Source organism: Rhinoraja longicauda, chromosome 33 (genome assembly GCF_053455715.1).
Source record: "Rhinoraja longicauda isolate Sanriku21f chromosome 33, sRhiLon1.1, whole genome shotgun sequence".
NCBI lineage: Eukaryota > Metazoa > Chordata > Chondrichthyes > Rajiformes > Arhynchobatidae > Rhinoraja > Rhinoraja longicauda.
In genome coordinates, this window is record NC_135985.1 from 2,715,329 (window position 1) to 2,729,019 (window position 13,691).

General features: G+C 44.6%; 1 protein-coding gene across 4 annotated transcripts in view; it reads left to right on the forward strand.

Annotated features, from left to right (window-relative positions):
* Positions 1-2,222: 2,222 nt before the first annotated feature.
* LOC144608854 (RNA polymerase II elongation factor ELL) overlaps positions 2,223-13,691 on the forward strand; it is a 79,809-nt gene continuing 68,340 nt past the window's right edge. For all 4 annotated transcript variants that reach the window (XR_013549245.1, XM_078427036.1, XM_078427035.1 and 1 more), the window contains exons 1-2: positions 2,223-2,384; positions 10,145-10,192. Coding sequence is in view for 3 of the 4 variants with exons in the window: in XM_078427036.1 (XP_078283162.1) it covers positions 2,238-2,384; positions 10,145-10,192 (195 nt within the window). In the remaining variant the exon portion in view is untranslated. The remainder of the gene's footprint in view (positions 2,385-10,144; positions 10,193-13,691) is intronic.

The following is a 13,691-nucleotide window of genomic DNA, read 5'->3' on the forward strand; positions in this document are numbered from 1 at the left end:
TGTTCCACTCTGTCCGCACCTCATGGGATTCATTCCAAGCCGCACTGCCCTGCAAATGTGCTTGCATTAAATACTGCGTTGGTTGAGAGGTTGCACTGGCCCTCACCCGTACCCGTGTGTTGCATTACAGGTTGCACTGGCCCTCACCCGTGCCCCTGTGTTGCATTACAGGTTGCAAGGTTCCCACACGGTACCCCTGTGTTGCATTACAGGTTGCACTGTTCCCGCACGGTACCCCTGTGTTGCATTACAGGTCGCACTGTCCTCCCACGGTACCCCTGTGTTGCATTACAGGTCGCACTGTCCTCCCACGGTACCCCTGTGTTGCATTACAGGTTGCACTGTTCCCCCACGGTACCCCTGTGTTGCATTACAGGTTGCACTGTTCCCACACGGTGCCAGTGTGTTGCATTACAGGTTGCACTGTTCCACACGGTACCCCTGTGTTGCATTACAGGTTGCACTGTTCCCACACGGTGCCAGTGTGTTGCATTACAGGTTGCACTGTCCTCCCACGGTACCCCTGTGTTGCATTAAGGTTGCACCGACCTCCTGGGTGCCTGTGCAGCCAGTGAGAAGTTGCAACGTACTCTCGGTGAATGAGTGATTGCACTATCCTGCGGGTCCCTGCGTGCTGGCCGATAGGTCTCACCGAGTTCCCATCGCCCCGACACAGTGAGATATGGGCAGCGCAGACTTGGAATGAGAGTTTGCACTGCCGCCCCCCGTGATGTTAAGTTGGATTGTGGCGCGCTGTGACCGCGAATGGACTGATAGGTTGCATCGCCCTCTCGGTGCAATAAGTGCTAGGTTGCAATGCCCTCCCCGACGCAGTTGCATTAAGTTCCCATGTGCATTAAGTGATAGGTTCTCCGGGTGCATTGAGTGACTGCACTTCCCGACACGGTTGCATTAAGTTCCAGGTGCATGAAGTGGTAGGGCGCACCGCCCTCCAGGTGCATTGAATGACGGGTTGCATTGCCGTTCCCGACACAGTTGGATTGTTCCTGGGTGCATTAAGTGTTAACTTGCACCGCCTTCCCGGTGCATTGGCTGACAGGTTGCACTGCCCTTCCCGACACCGTTTCATTGCCCTCCCCGGTGCATTGAGAGTTTGCATTAAGTTCCCGGTGCATTGAGAGACTGACAGTTTGCATTTCCCTCCCGTTGCATTAAGTGAGGGGTTACACTGCCTCCCCGGTGCAGTAAACGACAGGCTGCAATTCCCTCCCGATGCATTAAATTATATGTTGCACCGCCCTCGGTTCATTGGATGCCAGATTGCACTGCCCTTCATGACAGTTGCATTAAGTTCCCGGGTGCATTAAGTGATAGTTGGCATTTCCCTCCCCGGTGCATGAAGATACGGTTTGCACAGCCCTATCCCCGGTGCATTGAGCGACAGTTTGCATTGCCCTTCCCGACACAGTTGCATTAAGTCCCTGGTGCATTGAGTGACAGTTTGCACAGCCCTATCCCCAGTGCATGAAGAGACAGTTTGCATTGCCCTCCCCGACACGGTTGCATTAAGTTCCCCGTGCATTGAGCGAGTTTGCATTGCCCTCCCCGACACAGTTGCATTAAGTTCCCCGTGCATTGAGTGCCAGTTTGCGTTTCCCACCCGGTGCATTGAGCGACAGTTTGCATTGCCCTCCCCGACACAGTTGCATTAAGTCGCCAGTGCATCGAGTGTCAGTTTGCATTGCCCTCCCCGACACAGTTCCATCGAGTCCCCGGTGCATTGAGTGACAGTTTGCACCGCTCCCTCCCCGCTGCATGAAGAGACAGTTTGCATTGTCCTCTCCGACACAGTTGCATTAAGTTCCCCAGTGCATTGAGTGCCAGTTTGCGTTTCCCACCCGGTGCATTGAGCGACAGTTTGCATTGCCCCTCCCCGACACAGTTGCATTAAGTTCCCCAGTGCATTGAGTGCCAGTTTGCGTTTCCCACCCGGTGCATTGAGTGACAGTTTGCATTTCCCAGCCGGTGCATTTAGGAGACAGTTTTGCATTGCCCCTCCCCGGTGCATTGAGTGACTGCCCTCCCTCCCTCCCTGCCTGCAGGCTGGGCTGGGCTGAGTGAGTGAGTGGTGCCCGTTGCAGCGGCTGGCTGGCTGGCGCGCGAGGAAGAGGCGGCGGAGGCGGCGGCGGCGGCGGGTCCGGGAGACGCGAGGAGGGGGAGGGGGGGAGAGGGCGCGAGACGGCGGCGTTCGTTCGCTGAGCTGCTGCTGCTGTAAGATGGCGGCGGCGGCGGCGCTGGGCGAGGAGCGGAGCTTCGGGCTGTCGTGCGGGCGGCGGGCGGGCTGCAGGCAGCGCCTCTCCATCTACCACCTCAAGCTCACCGACACGGCGCTGCGGGCACTCGAGGCGTACGAGCGGCTGGCGGTGAGTGAGGGAGGGAGGGAGGGAGGGAGGGAGGGAGCCCGCCCGGTAACCGGGGACTCTTTCCCCCCCCCCCCCCCCACACTCTTCTCCCCCCCCCCACACTCTTCCCCCCCCCACACTCTTCTCCCCCCCTCACACTCTTCTCCCCCTCACACTCTTCCCCCCCTCACACTCTTCTCCCCCCCCTCACACTCTTCTCCCCCCCCTCACACTCTTCTCCCCCCCCTCACACTCTTCTCCCCCCCTCACACTCTTCCCCCCCTCACACTCTTCCCCCCCTCACACTCTTCTCCCCCCCCCTCACACTCTTCCCCCCCCTCACACTCTTCTCCCCCCCTCACACTCTTCTCCCCCCCTCACACTCTTCTCCCCCCCTCACACTTCCCCCCCCTCACACTCTCCCCCCCCCCTCACACTCTTCCCCCCCCCTCACACACTTCCCCCCCCTCACACTCTTCCCCCCCTCACACTCTTCCCCCCCCCTCACACTCTTCCCCCCCCCTCACACTCTTCCCCCCCCCTCACACTCTTCTCCCCCCCCCACACTCTTCTCCCCCCCTCACACTCTCCCCCCCCTCACACTCTTCCCCCCCCTCACACTCTTCCCCCCCCTCACACTCTTCTCCCCCCCTCACACTCTTCCCCCCCTCACACTCCCCCCTCACACTCTTCCCCCCCCTCACACTCTTCCCCCCCCTCACACTCTTCCCCCCCCGCACACTCTTCCCCCCCCTCACACTCCCCCCCCCCCCTCACACTCCCCCCCTCACACTCTTCCCCCCCCCCTCACACACTCCCCCCGTCCCTCTCCCTCACTCCGGTAACCGGGAACTCGTCCGTCACTCCTCCCCTCCCTCCACTTCTCTCTCTCCCTCCTCCCTCACTCCCCCCCCCATCCCCCGTCCCTCTCCCTCCTCTCACTCACTCCCCACCCCGACCCCTCCGGTAACCGGGGAGAGAGAACCCCCTCTCCACCCTCAGCCCGGACTCCCCTCTCTCCCCTCACACTCACTGCCCCCATTCCTCTCCCCGCTCGGTTCCCCCGTCCGTCCATCCATCCCGTGCCGGGCAGTGCCGTGCCGTGGGTGCCCGGTGTCGATGCGTCGCTCCTCCAGTGTTCTGGGGCTCCCGCCGCCACTCCCGCGGAGTTACTCCAACACCTGGTATCTTCCCCCGGTGTCCCGGACGGTCCTACAGGTTGTGATCCGTGTCCCCCTTACCGGCACCCATCTCCCCCCCCCCCCCCTCACCGGCACCCATCTCCCCCCTTCCCCCCCCTCACCGGCACCCATCTCCCGCCCCCCCCCCCTCTCACCGGCACGAATTTACTCACCTCACACTGGCACCCATTTCTTCCCTCTCACTGACACCCATCTCCCCCCCCCCCCCCCCTCTCACTGGCACCCATCTTCCCCTCTCACTGGCACCCATCTCCCCCACCCCTTCTCACTGGCACCCATCTCCCCCCCCTCTCACTGGCACCCATCTCCCCCTCTCACTGGCACCCATCTCCCCCCTCTCACTGGCATCCATCTCCCCCCTCTCACTGACACCCATCTCCCCCCTCTCACTGACACCCATCTCCCCCCTCTCAGCGGCACCCATCTTCCCCCCCCCCCTTTCACTGGCACCCATCTCCCACCCCCTCTCACCGGCACCCATCTCCCCCCTCTCACCGGCACCCATCTCCCCCCTCTCACTGGCACCCATCTCCCCCCCCTCTCACTGGCACCCATCTCCTCCCTCATCAGAACCCACCCCCTCAACTGCATCCAGCTCCATTCCACCATCCCCATTTTCATCACCCACACGGATCCCCCCTCACCCGCACGGATCCCCCCTCACTCCACCCATCTCCGATCCCATACCCACACCCATCTCCATCAGTCAGTTTGTTAGCCTCTTCCATCCCATTCTACCCTGTTCTCTGACTAGTATTCAGTCAAATTGGTTCCCAATTTATTCTCCTTGCAGTTGGTCTCCTTGGCTGTGCGTCCTCGTATTTCTTTGGAGCTTACAATTGAATCATTCAAGTAGCACTTGGATCCTCTCTCCCCCACATCATCCTCATCGTCTTGTTGAACCCTCAGCCAACAATGGACCATTTTCTTAATCATTGTTACTTTTTTGCATATATTTAATTCATTTATTCCATATCTCTATCACCGTCTGTATCTCTTGTTTTCCTATCCCCCGATTATCTGTCTGAAGAAGGGTCTTGGCGCAACACATCACCTTTTCCTTTTCTCCAGAAATGCTGCCTGACCCGTTGAGTTACTCCAGCTTTTTGTGTCTAATGTTTACTGCAGGTTCATTGAATCCTTGTTTGCCATAGTCACTGTTTTCAATTGGATGTTTTGTATGTTGTGTATAGTTCTTTAAACTCCTGCTTTCGCAATAAAGGTAGACACAAAATGCTGGAGTAACTCAGCGGGTCAGGCAGCATCTCGGGAGAGAAGGAATGGGTGACATTTTGGGTTGAGACCCTTCAGTCTGAAGATGGGTCTCGACCCGAAACGTCACGCATTCCTTCTCTTCCGAGATGCTGCCTGACCCGCTGAGTTACTCCAGCATTTTTTAAATTTAAACCAGCATCGGCACTTTTTTTCCTACACATAGCAATAAAGGTCTTGGAATCAGAAACTCAGTTTGTCAGTCATTAGCTGTATTTTTTTGTGGAAGATGTATCTAGTGTATTTAAGCAAGTTAATTAAATGCAAAAGCTTTGATAAAAGTTCAGACTGACCACCATCAAAATGTTCAATGTTTCACACAGCTTTACTTGAACATTGAAATAAAGACTAAATAAATACACATAAATCTTAAAGGCAGATAGATGTCAAGAGTTGTATGAGAAATAAAATTTACTTTTTAGCAGGTTTAGAGAACTGAAAACAAGAGAGTTTCATTAAGCGTATAAAATATATATTGAGGGGTGTAAGAGAAAGTAATTAAAAGGGTGAATCTATTCTCTTTGGGTGAAATTGAGAAAAATATTAGAGTCCTGGGCATTTTAGCAAATTATATCAACATTGGTCGAATGAGGAGGAGGCAAAGTGTTATGTTGCATGGCTGTATTAGCCATTGCATGCCTATGGTCAGTTGTGTTGTTGGGATTGGTGCAGGGTCCTTTGTTTGTAATATGTATTAATCACCTAGATATGAAGGTAGCGATATAATTAGTAAGTTTGCAGGTGATATCAAAATTGCTTATGTTTTTCATAGTGAAGAAGATTGTCTTTAACTACAGAATAAGACTGACTAGTTGGTAAGATAAACCAAAATGGTATTTAATCCTGTTAAAATTGGAGGTGATGCATGTCAGTAGGACTTGTGATGTTTGTTAGTAGATACACAATAAGTGGAGGACTTCAGCAAGTATTGAGGCGCAGAAGGACCTTGATGTTCATGCTCCAGGATAGGGCATTGATGGAGAAGGTGACTTCAGGGATCCCTTAGCATGGTCATTTGCTTCCTTTAACCAGGGTACAGAGGAAAATCACCAGAATGCCACCTGGGGTGAAGTGTTTCAGCTATGAGGAAAACATAGATGGTCTGTTTTTTTCATGTGGAGTGGAGAAGCCTGGGGGAGTCGGATTGAGGTGTAGAAAATTGAGGGGCATGGATTGAGCTGATGGTGAGAAACCTTTCAACTTTGTGGAGGTTGCTGTGACCAGCGGAGATAGGTTTCAGTTAAAGGATAGGAAATATAAAGGGGGTTTGAAGAATTTCCGTGTCACCTTGAAGGTGGTTGTAACAAGGTGGAGACAGATACTCTCAAATTTAGATGAGCATAATTCGAGGCTTTGAGTTTAAGAGTCAGGAAGACGTACTTCAGCATTATAAAACTTTGGTTAGGCCACATTTGGAGAATAATGTGCCGTTCTGGTCGCCCCATTACAGAAATTATGTGGAGGCTTTCTCTGGAGAATTGGAGGCTGAAGACAGATTTGATAGAAGTTTATGAAATCATGAGAGGCATAGATAGTGTGGACAGTTAGTCTTTTTGCCATGTGGAAAGATAAAACACTGAAGGGCACATAGCTTTAAGGTTAGAGGGGAAAAGTTTTTAAAGGTAGAGTGTGGGGCAGATTTCTATCCATGTTGCCACCTCTCTTTGTATTGCATGGGGTTCAGTCTTGATGATGTGACACCGGTGAAATTCATGTGTAAAACATCAACTGATTTAAAGGATCAAAGGATTTTCCTCATTGTTATCTAAACAAAAGAAATTGCATTATTTAAGTCCAGTTTACCTTTAACAAACTATTTCTGCCTTCCCTAATCAATTCACATGTGTCCAAATGATCACTAATATTGATCATCAATCCTAAACATCTGTGGAATGACATATGTTTTGTTCAAGTCCACGTTTGTTAAAAGATCTATATGACAATTTTATGATTATGTTTTCAAATGATTTAATGTTTAATTTAAACAATATGCTTTTACATTTCTGTCTGAAATGTCGTCATTTACATTGTAATTGTAATTTTCTATTTGTTCATTACGGTTCCCCTTAGTGAGAATTCCTTGGCTGTGCTTTTAAACTGTAACAGACAGTTGTCCTTTGCTTCAGCTGGTAAAGACCATTGATAGATTACCCAGAGAGTTAGGAAGACATTCAAAAGTGATTCAGTTCATCTCCTTCAGGATTTTGTGAACAAGACTGCTATTGCTCTCTAGGCTCATTCATTTAAAAAGAAAAAATCAGGAAATGTTCCATTCATCCATACTGGAAATATACAGGCATGTAAGCTGAGAATAACATTGAACCAAAAATGCTTCCCTTATTTTTGAGCAAGTCCATCCAGTGTCCCTCTGATATTTATCATTGTGCTATTTACCATTGAAATCTGCTATTTACCATTGATTCAGACATGGAGCCCAGTAATTTTAGAAAGATGATACAGAGCCCCGGTAAGGGAGCATTACTTTCAGGACAACAGCATAGAAAGTACACCAAAATAAGTATGCCACATAAATAAGTCTTGATTTTTTTTTTAAAGTGTTTTTGTGGCAAACTGCACTTTGGCTGGCTCGGTTAATTAAATAACTGTTGATTCAGTGAAAATAAAAATTAAAACGCAGCTGGTGGAAATCCAAAGTAAAAACAAAGTGGTGGAAACACCCATCAGCTCTGGTGGCATAGATGGAAAAAGACCCTGCCTGACCCACTGAGTTGCAGTGTTTTCTGTTTCTATTTACCATTGATTTCATGTTGATTCTGGTTTTTATTCAGAGCACAAATCTGTGTTGTGAAAATGTACAAAACAATTGTGCTTGCATAAAATACTAGGATATAATTGCCTGGCTCATTTATCTTTAATTTCTTCTGTATGTTCATAATTAAATAGAATTTTCACCGTGAAATCTTTTCACCAGGAAAATACACCCTGCACACCTAAAACTTCAGGAGTTGTGCCACAAAATGGGATAAAGCAGGTTTCAGTATAGAAAGACTGCCAGATTCAACCAGTGTTTGAAAATGTTGGTGAAACAGAATGTTTAGTTGATGCTTTCAAACTTCTCTCTCCTCTCCTCCAAACCGAAAGTTTGCTTATTTTGAGTTAAAGATGTTCACAGTTTCTAACAAATCAAACGGAATGAAAGAAAAAAATTAGGACAGTTGTTTTTGGTAAAATGATTCATTTAGTAATCGGGATCTACGATGTGGTTATGAATTTTCACTTGGCTCCAATTTTAACTCAAAGTACTTAAATATTGAACTTACCTGCATTCTCAATATTTATGTAAATCTTTAGCAACTATTACCTGAGAAAATTGCCATTTTTTATCTGCAATCTTAATTCCATGGCTTATTTAAATAGACTCAAGATAAATTGACTATTCAACTGGAAGGACATTGTATATAAATCTGATTTTGTGTTTGTTTTTAGAGTTCTATTTTGTTTAGTAAATCAGTTATTACAGATCAAAAGATCAAATGGCAGTAATCCAGGCTTAGTTTTTCATTTTCTAGTACACAAATTCTGAGGTGAATTTTAATTGTTGCTGTATAAACTGTAAATTTTGTGGCTCAATATTTATGTTGTGTAATCAAATTACTCTGAGCATCAGTGAAGACTTGTTACACCATTTGCTGTTGGTTGTTGGCCAAAGTCGTATTTAGTGAAACATTTGGAATTTCAGCCTGTTTGTCATATGCTATTTGACCTGAAGTGGGTCTAATTGTGCATTATGTAGGATTTCACTCACAAATACAGTTGCCTTGTACATTGCACTGTGCTTTCAGCCCTAAAAAAGATTTGCTTGATGTTTGTTCGTGAATTTTGCCTCAGTAAAATGGAAACAGTTCTTCAGATTAGCTTACACTGTAATCAATCATAGCTATACACATGGGAAGTTCAGAATATTGAGTATTCGTAACAAATGGCACGTGCAAAGGATCTAAGAGAGTTCATATTGAAATATTTAGTTTGGATGTGTTTTGCAGCTAAGGGCTCAAATTTTATTATTCAGATTTCCGTTGTGGTAATCTTTAAATAGAGAAGACAAAAAATAATTCTACATTTCGTGGTGAAGTTGCCCAATGGACTTTAAGATTACAGAAAAATATTTTCGTTTATTAATGAGTTTTAGTTTTCCTTGCATTGGTCTGGGAGAGAAACACATACTGTCCATTGTATAAGTAATCTGTTCTGCTCATTAAAAAATGGAATTTAGAATAGGAATTTAATACTTTTCTAACAAAATCTCAAGCATTCCACAGGAATAAGCATTTATTTTGGAAGTCGATAAGATATAGGGCATCCAGATTGCTATGAGATAATGACAGTTGAATCTTTTTATAATGTGAATTGAGATAGGAATGTTGAGCAAGAATTTAGCTGACAGATGGAACCTTGATTTTAATAATTCATCCATAAACTCGGAACCATTGAAGTTTGTTTTCTAGTACATACATACAGAAAGCATTTAATGCCACAATGACCCATCTATTTCAGTCTTTCCTTAGACAATATCCATGGCTGCGTGTAATTCTGATAGCATTTTGAAGGTGAAACATTGTAATTGTTGGGCTTCACACTCGTTGATTAAGGTTTTATTAATATAAGAAAATAACTGCAGATGCTGGTACAAATCGATTTATTCACAAAATGCTGGAGTAACTCAGCAGGTCAGGCAGCATCTCGGGAGAGAAGGAATGGGTGACGTTTCGGGTCGAGACCCTTCTTCAGTCTGAAGAAGGGTCTCGACCCGAAACGTCACCCATTCCTTCTCTCCCGAGATGCTGCCTGACCTGCTGAGTTACTCCAGCATTTTGTGAATAAAAAGGTTTTATTAATCTTGTGTGAGACAGCAGTGAATTCAGCATTTTTGGTAATACAGTACATGTTATTTTAAAACATGGAGTATATTCATTTATTTTAGTCGTTTCATATTATGGGGAAACTAGTGTTTTCTAAATGATTTGTTTTGAGAACTATACAAGGAATTGACAAAATGTTTCCAGATAATTCCTCACAACAGTTACGTATCCAAAGTTAAAATAAAACTAGGAGTGTAAACAATTAAAATTATTTTTGAAACACTGATTAGTAAAGCTACGTCGATGATCAGTAAATGCAGTTACTGTCAGCAAATTCTACACTTGTAAATGAATTAAAGATTCAAACCTACAAAGATAAATGTAACCTATCATTTTGGGGAAAGTTGACCGAAGGTTCTCTTTTCATGTTGTACAACTCTTTTAAAAACTTGTATTCTTTCAAACTAAAAGTGACTGTCTTTCCTAGGCTTCCTCGCCAGATCAACCTGTCATCTGCTTTCAAGGCAAACAGGGAGTAAGTACCATCTTTAAGTATTTTCTTCAGTTAACTCTTCAGCTTTTTAAATGTGCTAATTTTGGTGAATTTTCTGATGGGAAGACTGCACATTTAATTCTGTTTGTACATAATATCAGCATGATATAATGTAAGACCTATCATGACGGACATCCTAAATCATCAACATGGAATTAATTACTTTGAATTATGTATTTTTTATAATAAGCAAATTCGGTGCCAGTTTGCACCACAAATATTTTACAAATGGGTAACCAGATAATTTGCATTTGATGATGTTGGCTGAGAAATAAAAGCTGCACAGGGCATTGGAGAACTTGTCCAAATCATATTTTCATTTCAGTGCCCTATGATTTTAAATATAACTTTGAATTAAAAAAAGCAGTTGAGATTTAGATTTGATGATTTTGATGCCAAAGATATTCTTCTAGTCATTGCTGTACTTGTAACAAGTCAGAAATTAGAATGGTTCTGAGAGGAGTTCTAAATGTTATTGTAGTGTGTAGGAAATCAAATAGAGATATCAGCATTGGGAAATAAAGTGAGTTCAGAGGAGAAAATTAAAATTCCCGTTGGTCAAATTCAATCTGAATCGATGTATGTTGATCACTTCATTTCTATTACCTCACCGCTTTATGCAAAATTGTCATTGCGGCTGATAGACTTGTGGCAGAATAGTCCCTGTCCTGTTAGACGAACCACAGAGTAAAAAAATATGTGTATAAATATATTTGGGAAATTACTCTTAGTAGGAATATAATTCATTTATAATAGCACATTATATTTGGTCAGTTTGCCAAGTTAGATATTAACTTTATTTAAATTTATGATTATAGTCAAAGAATATTCAATATGCAAACCATCAAAATAACTAGTTAATCTGTACCTGAACTCCATCTATCTGTCTTTCATCTTTAACTACAAATATCAACCTGAGTTTAGAAATCTTTAATTGATTGTGCTTTGAGTGTTTTCTTTGTTTGCTTGTGTGTGTTTGTGAGATGAGAGGAAACCATTTGAAATTTCTGTTTACCATTTGCCTCCAGAATGAGCCTACACTAAATGTAGGCATTGCATGTTGATCTAGAATCTTTCACCAGCTGTAGCTCTAGAGCCAATTGTTAGAAGATATTCTGTCAATTGAAATACATAGCTTTAATGTCTACATTGTATCTCCTACTTTCTAATCAGTTTTGTGCATATATTAGTAGGTTGCCTCAATTTCCTTCGTTATTGCAGGTGCTCCTTGACTTACGATGGGGTTACGTTCCGATAATATCAAGTCTGACTTGCTCAGTAATTCTAGGGATTTTTTATTGTTATCCCTTTTTCCTCAGCATTGCTGACCCAAATCCTATTCTGGATCCTGACCCAGATGAGAAGCATAGATTCGCTGCTCTTATTTGTCCCTATCACTCCACCATCAGGTCCTTGCTGATCCTTCATTTCCAAGTTACAATCTTATTTTCAGATCCACACCTCAACTCAACTGACACCACAATGACTCCCTCCTGGCCCTGGATCTGGCTTGTAAAATTCCTTTCACAATAATTCCCTCCCTCAGTCACTTAATCTGTTCAGCAATCCACCCCATGGCACCAATTGGACCTCTGGTCATTGGCCCTCACTCCCTCCCCGCCCAGTCACACAGGGTCAATCGAGACTGGTTTGCACACTTTGAACAAAAGTAAATATGAAATTCCTTTTAAATGCCGATGATGCCTTTGGCCGTACAGAAGCTTGCAATGGCAGATTTATGACTGAAATAGCCATTGGCTAGACACACCCATACCATGTGGGTGTCCCAGAATGTTTAGGCCCGTCTTTTTTTGGCAACTTACCTGTTGGCTAGAATGGTAGGCAAAGCCTTTGATCTTGATATCAACTCCCAGGCTTACTTAAATATTTTGGGGAGACTTCTGGTGAGATTACCGTCTGGTGTCATGCATTGGAAATGAAATAAATCACTGCAGCAGACCTCTGCAGTTGCTGAAGAAGAATCCAACAATTTTAAATTGTTAGCTATCAGATGAAAAGTATGAAACCATTGTGCTCTTTTTGGATCATTTAACCTCATCCCTCTACCCCAATATCTTAAGGTATTGTGCTCCAGAATGCTTTAAATTCACAGAGGCCAGGATTACTGTAATACAGATGAAAAATGAAATGCTGTACTTCTGCATTTTCACAGCAGTTTTATTAAACCTGCAACCCTGATTTGAGTAGATTTATGAAACAGCCACTGTCATGGAAGTAGCTGTAAGCTGGCAGACCAGTTTTCTACCTGAATCCTTACTGGCACTTGCCCAGGTTCTTATTCAACAGAATTACTCATGGAACTTAACCCTGCTACACCCTGTTAACTAAACCTTAATAATCTAGACACATTGAAAACTGTATTTTAAATTTTAAAACATATTTTGGGATATCCTCATACAGTTATTTGCTTTTTGATGGGGGACCAGCATTTGATTGGCTATGTTAAGAGTTTTCATTTGATAAAACTTGAATACTTAAACTTGAATACACTTTCCCACCCTTGCAAGGATTTGAAAACATCCTCGATGTGTTAGAAAGGGTGCAGAGAAGACATACAAAGATGTTGCCAGGAGCTGAGGGTTTGAGTTATATGGAAAGATTGAGCAGGCTGGGACTCTATTCCCTGGAGCGCAGGAGGATGAGGGGTGATCTTAGAGATGTATAAAATCATGAGAGGAATAGATCGGGTGGATGCAGAGTCTTTTGCCCAGAGTGGGGAATTGAAAACCAGAGGGCATAGGTATAAGGTGAAGCGGGAATTTTTTAATAGGAATCTGAGGGGTAATCTTTTCACGCAAAGGGTGGTGGGTGCATGGAACGGGTTGCCGGAGGAGGTAGTTTAGGCAGGGACTATTGCACTGTTTAAGAATCAATTAGACCAGGTGCATGGATAGGACAGGTTTAGATGGATATGGGCCAAATGCAGGCAAGGGGGACTAGTGTAGATGGGACATGTTGGTTGGTGTGGGCAAGTTGGGCCAATGGGCCTGTTTCCATTTGGAATACTGTACAGTTTTATTAGATGTGATATTTTGTCACTTTTAGTTCATGCTAGTTACTCAGTTCATGAATATATGTGTATAAATATGATACTGGGACATAGAAGCGTGACATAGACACCCAAAAATTAATTGTTGTAAAAACCAATCCAAACACATTTATTTACAAGTTTGACAACCGTCTGACTCTATCAAAAAGAAAGAAAGATAGTTCCACAACTGCAAGTAGTTTTTTCAGGTAATTTAAAATTTACCATAAAAGTGTTAACGTACGTAACATGGTGTCTCAATGGCATTTTATTGCAATGGTAGAACTTCTTTTTTCTAATTCATTAAATGGTAGTTATACATCCTATCCGTGGCGGTCCACAATGAAATTGGACAGTAAACCAATTTATTTACCGTCAGGCCATTTGACAGGTAGATTGGAGGCAACAGTTTGACAGCGTGGGAATTTTCGC